Source organism: Oncorhynchus keta, chromosome 13, assembly GCF_023373465.1.
Source record: "Oncorhynchus keta strain PuntledgeMale-10-30-2019 chromosome 13, Oket_V2, whole genome shotgun sequence".
Lineage (NCBI taxonomy): Eukaryota > Metazoa > Chordata > Actinopteri > Salmoniformes > Salmonidae > Oncorhynchus > Oncorhynchus keta.
In genome coordinates this window covers 46,331,979-46,347,689 of record NC_068433.1, presented here as the reverse complement: position 1 = coordinate 46,347,689, position 15,711 = coordinate 46,331,979, and the positions used below count along the sequence as shown (strand labels likewise).

Below are 15,711 nucleotides of genomic sequence, written 5' to 3'. Positions count from 1 at the left end.
CCGACCGTAAAGCTAGGAGTGCAAACACATGCAACAACTAAAGACAAGATCCCACAACTGAAGGTGGGAAAAGGGCTGCCTAAGTATGATCCCCAATCAGAGACAACGATAGACGGCTGTCTCTGATTGGGAACCATACTCAGCCAACAAAGAAATATAAACGTAGACTCCCCACCCTCGTCACACCCTGACCTACCAAATAGAGAATTTAAAGGATCTCAAAGGTCAGGGCGTGACAACAGGTTTGGTTTGTCTTTTTAATCATAACATATGGTATTGTCTTGCCTCACAGATATCATGATATACAATAAAGACAGAATGAACTGATTTATTTTCCATCATTTTGGCTTGTCCAAAATCCAACATACACTCATTCATCTTAAGGTGATATGGCTACACTGCTATGAAAAACATACTGTACATTATCAGAGTCAGAGTTGTGGATTATAAAGATTGTATTTACATGTTTTTGTGTTATTGTGTGCTAGTATTATCTTTATTTTCTTAAACATTACAAAATGCTTCTAAAATAAATGTTTATTTATACTCTAATTTGGCTTTCTGTGGCACACACGACTGGTCAACATGAGCTACCAAAATGATTATGAAGTGTGTCAGGCCTTGCAGTCCCAAGATAGAAAGAGGGTGAGGGATTTTGGCCAAAATCCTCCCCCCCTTCTAATTTCCTTAATTTTGTCACGGCAGTCAAATACTTTCTGTGGCACACATCAGAATCACATACATTCTATGGAACAAACTTCATGGCAGGATAGGCAACCAAAATGAATAATGAATGTATGTGTGTTATATTAAACAGAGGGAGTAAAATGTAGGCAATAAACATTTCAGAACAACTACTGGTCGAATAAGACATGGGAGAGATGACGGATTTTGGCAAAGAGATTTATTTTTAGATTAATACACTCGAAACAAATAGCCAAACCCGAAAACTGCAGACATTACTAGTGAAATCTCAACTAGCAAGGAAGTCTCAGCAATGAAGAACTGAGTACGTGCGTGGAGGATAATTCTGACAGGAGGGAGATTTTCAGCCAAACACTCATACTGCGAGAACATTGTCATAGCCTTTCTGCAATTTTAGCCATCGCAGACTTTCTCGACAGAACTGAAGCAAATCGTACAATCTGGCCAAGTTGATATTATGATTATAATTTGGTAACATCACAGTGTGACATGTAATAATCGTAATAGACTGAATCTGACGTACAGTGTGGGAAGGCCTTTAACCGGAGCGCAATCTCCATATATTTACCTACTCACACCTCTCAACCTATTCAACACACCACCACAATATGGGACGGATTCAAGGTTGCAAGTTCATTTGCAGTATGACCAATAGAAAAATCCTCTCAGATTTTGGAACTAGAACTACTGGACTCCTATGGGATTATATCCTATAGGATGTAATCTAAAATAAACCAACAGAACACTCCTATCAGATTTTGGTACCAGTCCTATTGGACTCTTGACCATTCTATCCTATAGTATTCCAATACAAGATACTAATATACAAATCCTATCTGATTTTGGAACCAGTCTTATTGGACTCCTATAGGATTTGATCATTTTATCATTCATCACATAAATGGCCACAAACTCAATCACATCGGATCATTGTTTTTACCACCACTGTTAGAAGCAGGTGTGCAAGCCGGCTGTGTAACATGGGCCTCTTGCTGGCTGGACTAAAACAACATTTTCATCCTGAAGTCGTCTGACCACCCACTGCCCGCAGCATGAACCATTCCGGCCGTATTGATGTATTTGATACCATTCCACTAATTCCGCTTCAGCCACCAACACGATCCCGTCCTCCCCTATTATGGTGACACCAACATTTACATTACATTTAAGTCATTTAGCAGACGCTCTTATCCAGAGCGACTTACAAATTGGTGCATTCACCTTATGACATCCAGTGGAACAGCCACTTTACAATAGTGCATCTAAATCTTTTAAGGGGGGGGGGGGGGGGTGAGAAGGATTACTTTATCCTATCCTAGGTATTCCCAACCTCCTGTGACACACACACACACTCAATTCTACACAAACATAGACACACACACATATATATACAAACATACAGACCTTTGAACTTATGACCCAAACTCTACATTACATGGTAAGGTCCAAACTGGCTTAGTCCTACTTCACAGCATCTGTAGCATGTTGCTCAATTAATGCTTTCGCTCACATCGTTTACTAGTGCTTACAATGGTTGATTACATCACTCACTTGACTATAAATACTATAAGTATTGCCTTCTGAGATAAAAGGTCAATGTTGTTGCACACCAGGATGAGGAGCTTAACCATCTTACAAAACATTTTAACAATATTTAGATGCAACCCTACAGAAAACTAAAAAGGGTCGATTCATTTGACAACATGAAGTCAAATCATTTAGTTTCTGTACAAAATAGAGGCCATTTCACTCCATGTAAACATGCAACAATTCTATTTGAAATTATATGGAAAAAATAAAAACAGCTGATTGGTATCAAAAGTGGTAAAAAAAATAAACACAGTTCAGTGGTCACCATGAGAGCAGTCTTCTCTAGATCTTTCTCTTCTCTCTAGTGTCTCCTGGCAGAATAAGACACTGTCTCTCCAGCTCTGTTCTCCTCCCTGTCCCTGGCCTGTCTGTCTCTCCAGCTCTGTTCTCCTCCCTGTCCCTGGCCTGTCTGTCTCTCCAGCTCTGTTCTCCTCCCTGTCCCTGGCCTGTCTGTCTGACCAGCTCTGTTCTCCTCCCTGTCCCTGGCCTGTCTGTCTGACCAGCTCTGTTCTCCTCCCTGTCCCTGGCCTGTCTGTCTCTCCAGCTCTGTTCTCCTCCCTGTCCCTGGCCTGTCTGTCCTGACCAGCTCTGTTCTCCTCCCTGTCCCTGGCCTGTCTGCCTGACCAGCTCTGTTCTCCTCCCTGTCCCTGGCCTGTCTGCCTGACCAGCTCTGTTCCCCTCCCTGTCCCGTCTGTCTGACCAGCTCTGTTCTCCTCCCTGTCCCTGGCCTGTCTGCCTGACCAGCTCTGTTCCCCTCCCTGTCCCGTCTGTCTGACCAGCTCTGTTCTTCCCCTCCCTGTCCCTGGTCTGTCTGACCAGCTCCCTGTCCCTGGCCTGTCCCTCCCCTGTCCCTGTCCCTGGCCTGTCTGTCTGACCAGCTCTGTTCCTCCCTGTCCCTGGCCTGTCTGTCTGACCAGCTCTGTTCTCCTCCCTGTCCCTGGCCTGTTCTCTGTCCCTGGCCTGTATGTCCAGCTCTGTTCTCCTCCCTGTCCCTGGCCTGTCTGTCTGACCAGCTCTGTTCTCCTCCCTGTCCCTGGCCTGACCAGTCTGTCTCTCCAGCTGGCCTGTTCTCCTCCCTGTCCCTGGCCTGTCTGTCTCTCCAGCTCTGTTCTCCTCCCTGTCCCTGGCCTGTCTGTCTCTTCAGCTCTGTTCTCCTCCCTGTCCCTGGCCTGTCTGTCTGACCTGCTCTGTTCTCCTCCCTGTCCCTGACCTGTCTGTCTGACCAGCTCTGTTCTCCTCCCTGTCCCTGGCCTGTCTGTCTGACCAGCGGTGTGCATCTCTGTGTGTGCAAAGGGGATCCAATCTCTCTGTTCAAAGCTGTTACTGTCCGTTCCTCCAGCACGTACCTGCCTGGTAGGTGGCACCAGCCTGCGCTATGCAGCATTTAGGTCCTGTCTATGGAATGAAAGCCCGGTGCTGAAGAAGGACTGGGTTTGAGTTCTGAGATCAGGTTTCTAATGTCACTCTGTGGCCCAAACACTGTGGTCTGGAAGGCAGACCAGGGCCTGGGAGAAGAAGACAGTTGGTTATGTCTGTTGATGTAGTTCAGGTACTCCACTAGTTCTGGTTTCAGTTCTGACTGTGTATTGCAGAACTTGTTGGACGGGGCTGACAGGAATTTCTTTCCGGAGAGGTCCAGAGGGGTGTGTGTGGTGCCCCTGTACCAGGCCAGGTGGGAGTGGAGGGGTGCGGCTGTGTTGGGTCTGGTCCCACTGCTTAGTCTCCTAGTGGAGAGGTGGGAGAGGGTTCTGGTACTCAAGACCCAAGTGGTCAGAGGTCTCCTGGATTCTGTGTTTAAAACCCTAAAAGCACAAAGGTCAACTCCATTAGATCCAATGACAATGCAAGGAGGAAATGTTAGCATTTTAAATTGTGTAGGAGATAAAGAAGGCTTACTGTTGTAAGTCTCTGGTCAGTGTGTGATCAGACCCCAGGAAGCAGATGTACAAGTCCAGAGCTCTCCGCAGCAGTTCAACAGCCTCTCTAATCTCTGTATTACCAGAGCCATGAAATATCTGCCTGCCTGCCATGACACACACAAGCTAAACATATTACACTCTGCGTAGTTGCTAACAGTCTAAAAAAAAGTGTAAGAATGATTTTGAGTTGTGGTGCATCTGTTTGAAAAAATGAACTAATTACCAAGTTTGACCAAGGTGCGTGCGAGGCTGCATCCCTTCGCCTGAAGACATGGCGATGCGGGGGGACAAAGCTTCATGTCCTGGTCTTTGACGTGCACCGTGTGTCGATACAGCTCCACTGCTAGCCTCTGCCTCAACACGTCACACCTTCACCACACTGTGACATTTATATATTGTGACTGACTGAGTAAACTACCGAGGAGGGGATGGGAGGAGGAAGAGGGAGAAGAGAAGAAACTACTGAGGAGACGATGGAGGACACATTTAATGATGAAGAAGAGGAGAAGAAGAACCAGAAGAACACTAGTAGTCTCACCCTGCTGTGTCAGCGCAGGTGTCGGCCAAGATGTCTGCCAGGCACTCCTCCACCTCCACCACTAGAGGGTGGTCTCTACCATACCAGCACCTCCTGGTCTTCCAAGGCAACCTGGAGGTGCTTCTCAGCTCCATGTGGGTCTTGCAGGCTGAGTCTGTCACATACACATTTTTTTTTTAAATCATCCCATTAATTTTAGCTTGCCTAAATTGAGACACAGAGTATCAAAAGTCATACACGTGGGTTTAGGTCTAACAACAGAAAAAGACATAGAAACACCTGTAGCTGAACCTATGAAGTACAGAAACGTCACACATGAGAATATCCCTATTTATGCTATTTAATACACACCTGTGTATCCCACAGAGCAGTGATACAGTGGCGTCAGTACACAGGTGGAGTTTGTGGTGTCCCATATTGATGATGCCATTGAGTATCTGAGAGGCCTCGATGGTTCGGACGTCTGCAAACAGCAGCTGGCAGAGCACACAAAGCAACTGACCTGATAGGGGCGAAACATGAAATACATATAATTTCAGCACACTAAAAGCATTTACTTACGTTGTGAATGAAAAAAATACATCATCAGGTTGCTTATTTAAAAACATGAGACCCATATTGCCCCAACTCTCTGGAGACATACCCTTTCCAACAGTGATTCTCTCATGTCTCTCAAGGCAGGTAGCGGTGTGAGTCTGGGCGATCTCCAGAGCTGATCTACAGTATGTCTCTGCCTCTCTGTGCTGGTCCGTCTCCATAGAGCTCAGCCAAAATCTGCCGCACTGTCAGCAGTAACATCACACTCTCCCTGTTTCTGTCCTGCTCACCAGCCTGAAATGACAGGAAATTGGGAAGCAGAGTGATCATTTCAGCAGGCTGTATGAAAGCCTTTCATAACTGAGTGAAAGACTAAAACACTAAGAAAATAAAATGGTATTACTTGAGCAATTACATTGTTAAAGCAAAGTCTTAGCATTGTGGCTAGGATTTAAAGGGACAATCCACTCCAACTATCTTTTGTTATTTTTTTAATTATTCCACTGTTGATATAGTCCCGAAATATTTTGCATGTCAGCAGTTAAGTTTTATTTTTTATATGATGCTGGTCACTAAAGCACTGCTTTAGGGCTTGGAAGATCAGGCAGACCACTGAAAAACACAATAAATATGAACTGGACTGAGCTACGTTAGTCATCTTCGCTGTCTTTTCAAAGCTGGTTCACTTACCTGAACAGGTTGGCTGCTGGTCCAGGGACCCATAGAGCTGTTCCATGAGGCCCCTCCAGTCCCTCTTCACTAGGTCATGACATGCAGGGAACAGTGCATATTTCCCCACAATTGAGTGTGTCAGATGTGTTACATTCTTGGTGGACTGTTGACAGGACCCATTTGAAGCTGCATCAAGGTGTCTTCTGACTGGCCATTCTTCCGGCAGAAGTTACCGGAAGCGAAGGCATAGAGAAATGGATTCAGGCAACTGTTGGCATAGGTCAGTAATACAACAAAAGACAACTTGGTAGAGAAGGTTTTCAGGTTTTCAGACTTGGCCAAATGTCCTGACATGTTTAGGATGATAACAACTTGGAATGGCATTGAACCGATGACAAAAGTCATGATGATGCTGGTCACAAGTCTAGTCATCCTGGACTTTCAAAAGAAAGCTGAATGTTTCACTGTTTTATAGCGGCGGATGTAGGATGTTAGTAGGAGGGAGACAGGTAATACTAATCCAAGTATGGCCATCACCAACAGCTGATGCCAACAGCTGATCACAGCTATGCTATGCCCAGAAGATAGCAGAGAGCCAGGACCACTCCACTGATCAAGGTGCCAGTCAGTGGAATCGGGGATTCCAGAGGTGCAGTTGAAGTTGGAAGAGTCACAGGTGGAGGAGTTGAAACTGTCAATCATTGTGAGACTGAACATGAGATAGAAGGAGTTGAAATGAATGTAGAAGAGCAGCTGAATGTTGTTAGCAGTTGAGAGGTGGGTTGGTAGTGTCTGCAACTGAGTCAATGTGAGGATTGGGGAAAAACTCTGATCACATGAAAAAGAAAGGGGAGGGTCTATTCCACACCGAATATGTTGTGTTGAGGTCTACAACCTGTGACAATTGCACAAGCAAGTGAATGCTGGCATTTGAAATAGATGATTACAGTAGCTATTCCAAATAGACTAATTTCATAAATCATAGCAGAGATGCACACGCACGCAAGCACCTGCGGACACACACGCACACACACAAACAGTATGCCACAACGTACGAATGGACAATAGTTGACAAACAAAATTCCATACATTTTTTATACCTGTACAAGTGGACATGAGTTTGTCCCAGAGATGGTTGCCAAATCCCGATTAAAATGGCTCACGTTACAAATAAAATCTGAATGGCTCTGTATCGTTGACATTTTTCCTTGCAAAATATATGCATGTGGCAAACTAAAAGCATATTTTTAGGTAGTCTTGGGGGCAAGATCGTTTAAGTACAGCCTCGACGTCAATGCAAGCCTGATACTTCGCTGAGAAGTTGTGAATGACAAGCCATAGCAACAGTGGTAGCCAAGGTAACCAACCGTATGGGCTTCCGGATCAGCCTATCATAAATCGTTACACTGTAAATGTACAAAACAATGTTTCAACAGTGCTGACGAATGTATCTATTTTCAATGACGTGTTGCAATGTATCCGACATGAGTTTATCGCTTTTTATGATAACAAAATCATTGTTTAACGTGTAAATCGGCCAATGGAAACTAGCCACGCTTTGAACATGTACAATCAGACATGTAATACTACGATTGGAAGATTGAAGCGGCGAAAGCTTCCGCCATTGGTTATTGTTGTGCGTGGGGAGCAGGTATAGGTCCACTTCATCAACCCACCGCCTCTAAAAGGTGGATCAGATAAAAGAGTCTACAACCACGGACGAACACCGTTTCAAACCTATGCCGGGTTGTAGGTGTAAAGTACAATATAGTGACATACGGGACTAGGACTTTCGTGATATTTTTTTTCTATTAAAATGAACCGAATGTGGACAATAGGGCTCTTTTGTGCTCTTCTAGCTTTCAGTAAGTATGAGTTATAAATTGCATAATGTAATTTCAACTTCTTTGCTGTTACTTGACATTTCATGACGTTTTCTTATGATTTTGATTGCAGTGCATTGTTTTGTTCACCGATGAGTGTGTCAAATGGGGTAACATTGTAGAAGACGGCACTGATTTGCAGCTTCTGGTACTTTCCCTCATCTGAATCCCGATGAGCCAGACTGTAACATTATGTCTAATGCTTCTCTTTTTTTCATTCATCATATCTGGATGTTGTGGCTGTTTTGCTTTATGAGCACGTTATTCAGATTTTTACTTGACATTTTTGTCCATCTTGACACTAATGTCATACCTAACACCTCTGCTTCCACAACCACACTGACCAAACAAGCAGGATTCTAAACACCCTGATCCCACACAGTTATACTGCAATTGTGGGGGTGGGGGGTGAACTTCACCCAGTAAAATCCTACTTGAGGAAAAGTTTTAAAGTATTTGGGTTTTAAATAAATTTAAGTGTCAATTTCAAAATTCCTTATATTAAGCAAACCAGACGGCACCATTTTTACATTTTTTTTATTTTATTTACTGTTATCCAGGTGAACAATCGAACCTGTAATTTACAAACGAAGCATGTGTTTAGTGAGTCCGCCAGATCAGAGGCGGTAGGGATGATCAGGGATGTTTTTCAAGCGTGTGAATTAGACCATTTTCCTCTCATGCTAAAATGTAACTCGTACTTTTGGGTGAAGTGGATAAATGTATGGAGTAAAAAGTACAATTTCTTTAGGAAAGCAGTGAAGTAAAAGTATGAAGTTACCTCAAACTACTTAAGTAGTATTTTTACTTAAGTACTTTACATCACTGCCAACTACCCATACAATAGTCTGTTTGGTTTGGACAGTGCAGTTTGCTATGTGGATATAGAGATGGAAACGGCAAAGGTATCAAATCTTAATCAGCCGTGAAGGTGAACTTTTTCTGGGAGCTTATCAGTGTTATTACAGTACCGGTCTGTTCTGAGACGAAGGGTCATGACCTCTATGGAAGGAGTCAATGAGATGTAGTAGTGTGACTGTTATGCTTCCAGATAGAGGGGAAGACTAGCTACCAGATGAACTTAGACCCTCTATAGTGAATTTATGGGCCCAGTGGTTGCTCTGTCACATGACATGGGTCAATTTAAGTTAATATTAAGGAGTTGTATTTTTTACTGGGTACAAGTTGTTTAAACCCTCAGCTCTATGTTTAATTTTATCTACAGGTTCTGTCAGAGCGGAGGATGAGGTTGACATTGATGGGACAGTGGAGGAGGATTTGGGGAAAAGTAGAGACGGCTCCCGGACAGATGACGAGGTCGTCCAGAGGTAAGTGTGTTTAAATATTTCAGTAAAGAAAAGTGTTCTGTCATGCAGTAAGTCTTGAGACTAACTAGTGACAAGAGAATCCCATTATAGACTTCTACTTCCTCCCTCTTTTCCAAAACACAACTCTTTATACTGACCTGACATGTACCACGGGAACCACTTTTACCCCCTCTCCTTTCGGCCTGTTTTTTTTTCAGTCAAAGATAAAAACCCCTATTGAGATTTATTGATCTACTATTTCATTTTTGTCTTGACACCCGTTCCTATTAAGCCTGTAGAAGTGCACCTGATCATTCTTCAGTTCATTAGAGAGCAACACACAACATTTATAAGGGGTTTTCCCTATTACCAGTCACACAGATGAGGCCTCTATAAATATTCCCTTTGGGGAAATCTTAAGTCGATCTACCTTGTTTGTGCTGATCTCTGACTACTCTGTTTTTCAAGGGAAGAGGAGGCTATCCAGCTTGATGGCCTGAACGCAGCGCAGATAAAGGAAATTCGGGAAAAATCAGAAAAGCATGTCTTCAAGGCCGAGGTGAACAGAATGATGAAGCTCATCATCAACTCCCTGTACAAGAACAAAGAGGTTAGTGTCTGCTTTCGTGCTCTGTGTAGACAATGGAGCGTTGAACTTTTATACTTACAGAAATAATAGGACAATACAATACATTTAGTTTTTTTACACTCATAAAGCAATATTTAGTCATTTGTTTAATTAGAAATTAGTTCACAATGAGTCCTTCTGGCTATCATTATATAAACCTGAGAGGTTCAGTGAGGTAACTTAAAATAATTGAATAAGGGTCGAGACAGTTAGGAATGTAATTTGGGGATGGGGCTTCGCCCTGCCTGCGTCTCGGGGTGGGTGGGGGCGAGCACACCCGCTGACTAGAGCACCCGCTGACTAGAGCACCCGCTGACTAGAGCACCCGCTGACTAGAGCACCCGCTGACTAGAGCACCCGCTGATGGGAGCGGCCATTCGTGTATTGTTGTTTTAATAAAATCTTATCATTTGTTTTCTTTTTGTCTGTTTCCAGATCTTCCTGAGGGAACTGATCTCCAACGCTTCCGACGCTCTGGATAAGATCCGGTTGCTGTCCCTGACTAATGACGAGGCACTTACTGGTAACGAGGAGCTGACAGTGAAAATCAAGGTAGGTTACCTTAAAAAAAAAAAGCGTTCTGTGTGACCCATCCTTTCATGTCCTCCAACTGTAGGCTAATTAGCAACCCTTCACTGGGCTATCTAGAGTGAAACCAGAGACCGAGAGAGTTGTTAGAATAACATCTCTAAATTTACATCTCAGTTTTTGCATGGTAAAAAGGGACATCAAGACTTTCAACACCTGCTGCAGGACATTGTGTGCTTTCTCTTTGACTACATGCAAATGAATAAACACTGTACACACTTGTTTTGCTTTTCTTTTATTCTAAATGTGCATAGAGAGTTTGAGACTTTAATAGTAATAAAACAAAGTCTGTCAAGTTCAGTGGAAAGTAATCCAAAACCTAATATAACATTTCACGGTTTGTTTCTCACCTCCAGTCTGACAAGGAGAAGAACATGCTTCACATTACTGACACCGGCATCGGCATGACCAAAGAAGACCTGGTCAGGAACCTCGGCACCATCGCCAAATCCGGCACCAGCGAGTTCCTCAACAAGATGACAGAGATGCAGACCGAGGGCCAGTCAACCTCTGAGCTGATTGGTCAGTTTGGTGTGGGCTTCTACTCTGCGTTCTTGGTGGCTGACAAGGTGATCGTAACCACGAAGCACAACAACGGCACGCAGCACATATGGGAGTCTGACTCCAACGAGTTCTCCGTCATCGAGGACCCCCGCGGGGACACCCTCGGCAGGGGCACCACCGTCACGTGAGTCAGCAAGGCAACTGTCAGCAAGTAGCAACCATTCAGTCACTCTAGCATTAGTGTAGGTGGATGATTTGTACTTACTATGGCAATTTTAGGCTGGATATGGACAGCTCTGTTAGTCTATGATGAAGTAGAATATGGTTAGTTGTTTAGCAACGTAAACCCCCGTAACAATAATACATATTATGATGTAGTTATTGCCTCTTTTGTTCAGACCTTTTTGGCATTACTGGCTGTGGAAAATTCAGTCAAAAGATAGTCTAAATTAAGCAGAGACAAATGTCAAACCAAAGCTGAACTAATAAGTGCTCCAACTTGGATTTCACTGTAATGAAAATTTGTTTCATTACTGTGCCTGTTTTTTAAGGCCAAGAAGCCCGTAGTCTTGCTCAGGCGGTGCAGCCAGAGGAATCTAGTTATGTTTGAAAGGTTCACAACTGTAATGACTAACATTAAGCTCTGACTGGCTCTTCACTGCAGTGCATTCTTTTTCTCCCCTAGTTTGGTGATGAAGGAGGAGGCAACAGACTACTTGGAGCTGGAGACCATCAAGAACCTTGTGAGGAAATACTCCCAGTTCATCAACTTCCCCATCTACGTATGGAGTAGCAAGACTGAGACTGTAGAGGAGCCTATTGATGAGACTGACGCCGATAAGAAGGATGAAGACCACGATGAGGTTGAGGTGGAGGAAGAGGAGGACAAGCCAAAGACGAAGAAGGTAAAACATTGTTTCAAAGACTAACTACTGTCTGTAGCAGCAAATTATCCCATTGAAGCAAATCTCAATGGAAGTGCATCTTTCAGTTTTAAAGACTGTCCTTTCTCCTTTAATTTCCCCCCACCTCAGGTGGAGAAGACTGTGTGGGACTGGGAGCTGATGAATGACATCAAGCCCATCTGGCAGAGGCCTGCCAAGGAGGTGGAGGAGGAAGAGTACAAGGCCTTCTACAAGACCTTCTCCAGGGTGGGTGTCTGTCTACAGTTTATTCAGACTCGCTCTCCTAGCAGACACAAATCCATTTAGTGGTTACACGGTCTATATTTCCACTTAGATTTAGCAGACACCGGTTCTCAATGGGTGATCTTAGGTCAGATATGACTCATCTGACTGGACATGAACTGCAGTTGTCTTGTCAGGCAAAGGTTCCGTTGCGCAACTGGTTTAATGACAGATGGAGGTTGTCTATGTAAATAACCTCCCACTCTATTCTGTTCTTGCAGGACACAGACGAGCCCATCTCCCACATCCACTTCACAGCAGAGGGGGAGGTCACCTTCAAGTCCATCCTCTTTGTGCCTGCCGCAGCTCCCCGGGGACTCTTTGACGAGTACGGTTCTAAGAAGAACGACTTCATTAAGGTACCACAGCAATGATTGGTTACAAAGCAGCTATGGATTGGCATACAAGCAGTTCTCAGTGCAGTATTGATGTGTCGTAAGTTTTCTGTCAGTAACAATCTTCCATCTCTCTCAGCTCTTTGTGCGTAGAGTTTACATCACTGATGACTTCCATGACATGATGCCTAAGTACTTGAACTTTGTGAAAGGAATGGTAAGTATTATTCCTTAGGGTTAAGTCTGGATACCAGTATGTTTAGTCATCATTCCACTCCTGTCATGCTAAACATTGGCATATGACTGGGGTTACAAGGAGTAAAATGTTAGCTATCAGACTGGTACCCAGGCTATTTAAGTGCACCCACTGAGGATTGATTGAATGTTAAAGCTGCAATTTGTACAAATTCACATAGAAAATTGAGTTATAGATCTATAATTCTCATTGAAAGCAAGTGTAAGAAGCAGTAGATCTGGTTTGTGTGCTATTTCTATGCTTCCTGTTTTGTTTTTACGTCTTTCGGTTTTGTATACCAGCTTCAAACAGCTGAAATTACAATATTTTTGGTTATTGGAAATATATTTCTCTATGGAAATATATTTCTCAGAAGTTTACATGGTACTTTAATTCTCTACACAATATTTAGAATTTTAGCAACCAGGAAAAGGCAAAGTGATTTTTGCATATTGCATCTTTAAATTTCTTCTGTTCCATCAGGTTGACTCAGATGACCTTCCTCTGAACGTTTCAAGAGAAACTCTCCAGCAACACAAACTTCTCAAGGTGAGGCTTGCTTTCAATTCAATTCACTCTATCAAACAAGGAAACCCACCTGGGTCAACACTTCACTCAACCACTCTGCTAACGGCATACTTAAACATACCTCTTCGGCCAGGTCATTCGCAAGAAGCTGGTACGCAAGACCCTGGACATGATCAAGAAGATTGCAGAGGAGCAGTACAACGAGAAGTTCTGGAAGGCGTTTGGCACCAACATCAAGCTGGGTGTGATCGAGGACCACTCCAACCGGACCCGTCTGGCCAAGCTGCTGCGTTTCCAGACCTCCAACAGCGACACGGTGCTGGCCAGCCTGGAACAGTACGTAGAGAGGATGAAGGATAAGCAGGACAAGATCTACTTCCTGGCTGGGACCAGCAGACAAGAGGTGAGGGCCTGGATGAGAGCACTGCTTTGTGATCAAAAATGGTGACCTTTTGAGTAGAATGAGTATGTTTGTAAATGTAGAGCATAATAGCAGAGTTTTTATTTTTAATTTAGCCTTTTATTTAACTAGGCAAGTCAGTTAAGAACAAGTTCTTATTTACAATGACGCCCTACCTCGTCAGCTCTGATTCGATCCAGAAACCTTTCAGTTACTGGCCCAACGCTCTAACCACTAGGCTATCTGCCGCCCCAAAAGTTATAAACCTTGTAACGAAGAGTCAGGATCTGTAAAATATTATAATAGCCTCCTTCCTACATCGAATGTTTGCTGTATCGTGCCCTGAGCTTAATTTCCCCTCCATCTTTTCCGTCAGGCCGAGTCATCTCCCTTCGTGGAGAAGCTGTTGAAAAGCGGTTATGAGGTCATCTACCTGACCGAGCCCGTGGATGAGTACTGTATCCAGGCCCTGCCGGAGTTTGACGGCAAGCGCTTCCAGAACGTGGCCAAGGAGGGCGTCAAGTTTGACGAGAGTGACAAGACCAAGGAGAAGAGGGAGGGCCTGGAGAAGGAGTACGAACCTCTCACCACCTGGATGAAGGACAGCGCCCTGAAGGACAAGGTTGGGGGTCTCAATGGGAATGCGCATTGTTATTAGATAGACAATAGTCAGATGGCATCTCCTCTGTTTGAAAATGATTGCGCATGTGTCAAAAAAGCTTTGAAAAGCTGAATCTTTGATCTGTCTGTAGATCGAGAAGGCTGTGTTGTCCCAGAGGCTGACCAACTCTCCCTGTGCCCTGGTAGCCAGCCAGTACGGCTGGTCCGGTAACATGGAGAGGATCATGAAGGCACAGGCCTACCAGACAGGAAAAGACATATCCACAAAGTGAGCCATGTGAAACCATTTTGACCTAATGTACAGTATATGTTCTGTGGGATAAGACACTCCCAAGAACTCGTAGTGGCTCAAGTCCTAGAGGGTGTTGACGTAGTTTCTGCTTATTACCACGGTTTGACCCCTTTTATTTCCGTTGTCCAGTTATTATGCAAGCCAGAAGAAAACACTGGAGATCAACCCCAAACACCCTCTGATTAAAGAAATGTTGAAGAGAATAAATGTGAGTACCATTTAGAATTCAACACAAATGACTTTACCCGGCATACGCCCTTCCATTTCAAATTTACGCAAATGAATCATAGGTTCCGAACCGTATCAAATTCTCCTCCTGACCTCAGGATAATGCAGAGGACCAGACTGCCTCGGACCTGGCTGTAGTGCTGTTTGAGACGGCCACACTACGGTCAGGCTACCAGCTGGCTGACACCAAAGCCTATGGAGACAGAATAGAACGCATGCTCCGACTCAGCATGAACGTGGACCTCAATGAAGAGGTACGCTCAATATAACTATCACTCACGTGCAAAAATGATCTGAATACTTACTGCTACTTTACCAATATAATAAACACTGACAATGCAAAGTGTGTTATAATGCAGTACATTATGGCTGGATTCTGTATATAAGAATTTACTAGTTAACATAGCAGAGCAGATTTTGGGATGAGGCGAATGGGCACAGAGATGCTAAGGTATATCTGTCTTTTGCCGGTATATCTTCGCTTATCTTTACTTCCTTACCTGTCACAGCCAGAGGAGGAGCCAGAGGAGGAGCCAGAGGAGGAGGTTAAAGCAGATGAGGAAGATGAAGATTCGGTAAGATGGGAGTCAAGCACAGAACTGGGGAAAATAGTGTTAGTAAGACAATGGATAGTGATGATCCTTTTTGCTTCATGTAAGGATGTGTTTTTCACTTTGCTCTTTCCAGGGAGCCACAGGAAGAGATGAGCTGTGAGACGGCCTGAGCGAGGGGGTGGGAGGGAAGGGTGAGGGAGTGAACTGGGGGGCAGAGCTTTGACTGGAACTAGGTCCATCTTCTCTGCTGAAAAGGAGCGGGTGGGTGTTTGGATTTTTAGAATCTTCTGATTGTTTTTGTTCTACATTCCTACATGATTGTACATTTTGTTAATATTTAACCGAGCTGCTGTCTTCCTGGCATGAGAACATTAAATGTTGCCGGAAAAAAGGTCATATCTCACCTGTGGTGTCTTGTTTAAACCTGTCATCATTTCTGTTCTTTATTAGCCAGTAGTCA

General features: G+C 44.0%; 2 protein-coding genes across 7 annotated transcripts; one reads left to right on the top strand and one right to left on the bottom strand.

Moving 5' to 3' along the window:
* Window positions 1-887: 887 nt before the first annotated feature.
* LOC118392431 (uncharacterized) lies at window positions 888-7,495 on the bottom strand. Of its 5 annotated transcripts, none has more exons than XR_008062928.1 (9): window positions 7,062-7,495; window positions 5,980-6,670; window positions 5,396-5,583; window positions 5,104-5,254; window positions 4,753-4,906; window positions 4,438-4,593; window positions 4,192-4,318; window positions 3,506-4,097; window positions 888-2,864 (listed from the first exon to the last, which is right to left on the bottom strand). XR_008062928.1 is itself a non-coding variant. In XM_052460307.1 (4 exons), exons 1-3 carry the CDS (start codon window positions 4,511-4,513, stop codon window positions 3,680-3,682), a joined length of 621 nt encoding a protein of 206 aa, XP_052316267.1. In that variant the 5' UTR covers window positions 4,514-4,732; the 3' UTR covers window positions 888-2,864; window positions 3,506-3,679. The 5 variants fall into 5 exon arrangements, 1 of the variants encoding a protein (XP_052316267.1); XR_008062929.1 differs by having other exon boundaries at window positions 5,980-6,177; XR_008062927.1 differs by having other exon boundaries at window positions 5,980-7,495.
* Window positions 7,496-7,638: 143 nt separating this feature from the next.
* On the top strand, window positions 7,639-15,654 carry LOC118392429 (endoplasmin-like). 2 transcript variants are annotated; one of them, XM_052460306.1, is made up of 17 exons: window positions 7,639-7,826; window positions 9,070-9,172; window positions 9,620-9,761; window positions 10,215-10,331; window positions 10,724-11,055; window positions 11,557-11,776; window positions 11,906-12,022; window positions 12,280-12,417; window positions 12,533-12,610; window positions 13,112-13,177; window positions 13,290-13,559; window positions 13,933-14,178; window positions 14,309-14,445; window positions 14,599-14,677; window positions 14,796-14,951; window positions 15,219-15,272; window positions 15,385-15,654. In XM_052460306.1, exons 1-17 carry the CDS (start codon window positions 7,778-7,780, stop codon window positions 15,409-15,411), a joined length of 2,331 nt encoding a protein of 776 aa, XP_052316266.1. In that variant the 5' UTR covers window positions 7,639-7,777; the 3' UTR covers window positions 15,412-15,654. The 2 variants fall into 2 exon arrangements, with proteins under 2 accessions (XP_052316266.1, XP_035640308.1); XM_035784415.2 differs by having other exon boundaries at window positions 7,640-7,826; window positions 15,207-15,272.
* The last annotated feature ends 57 nt before the right edge of the window (window positions 15,655-15,711 follow it).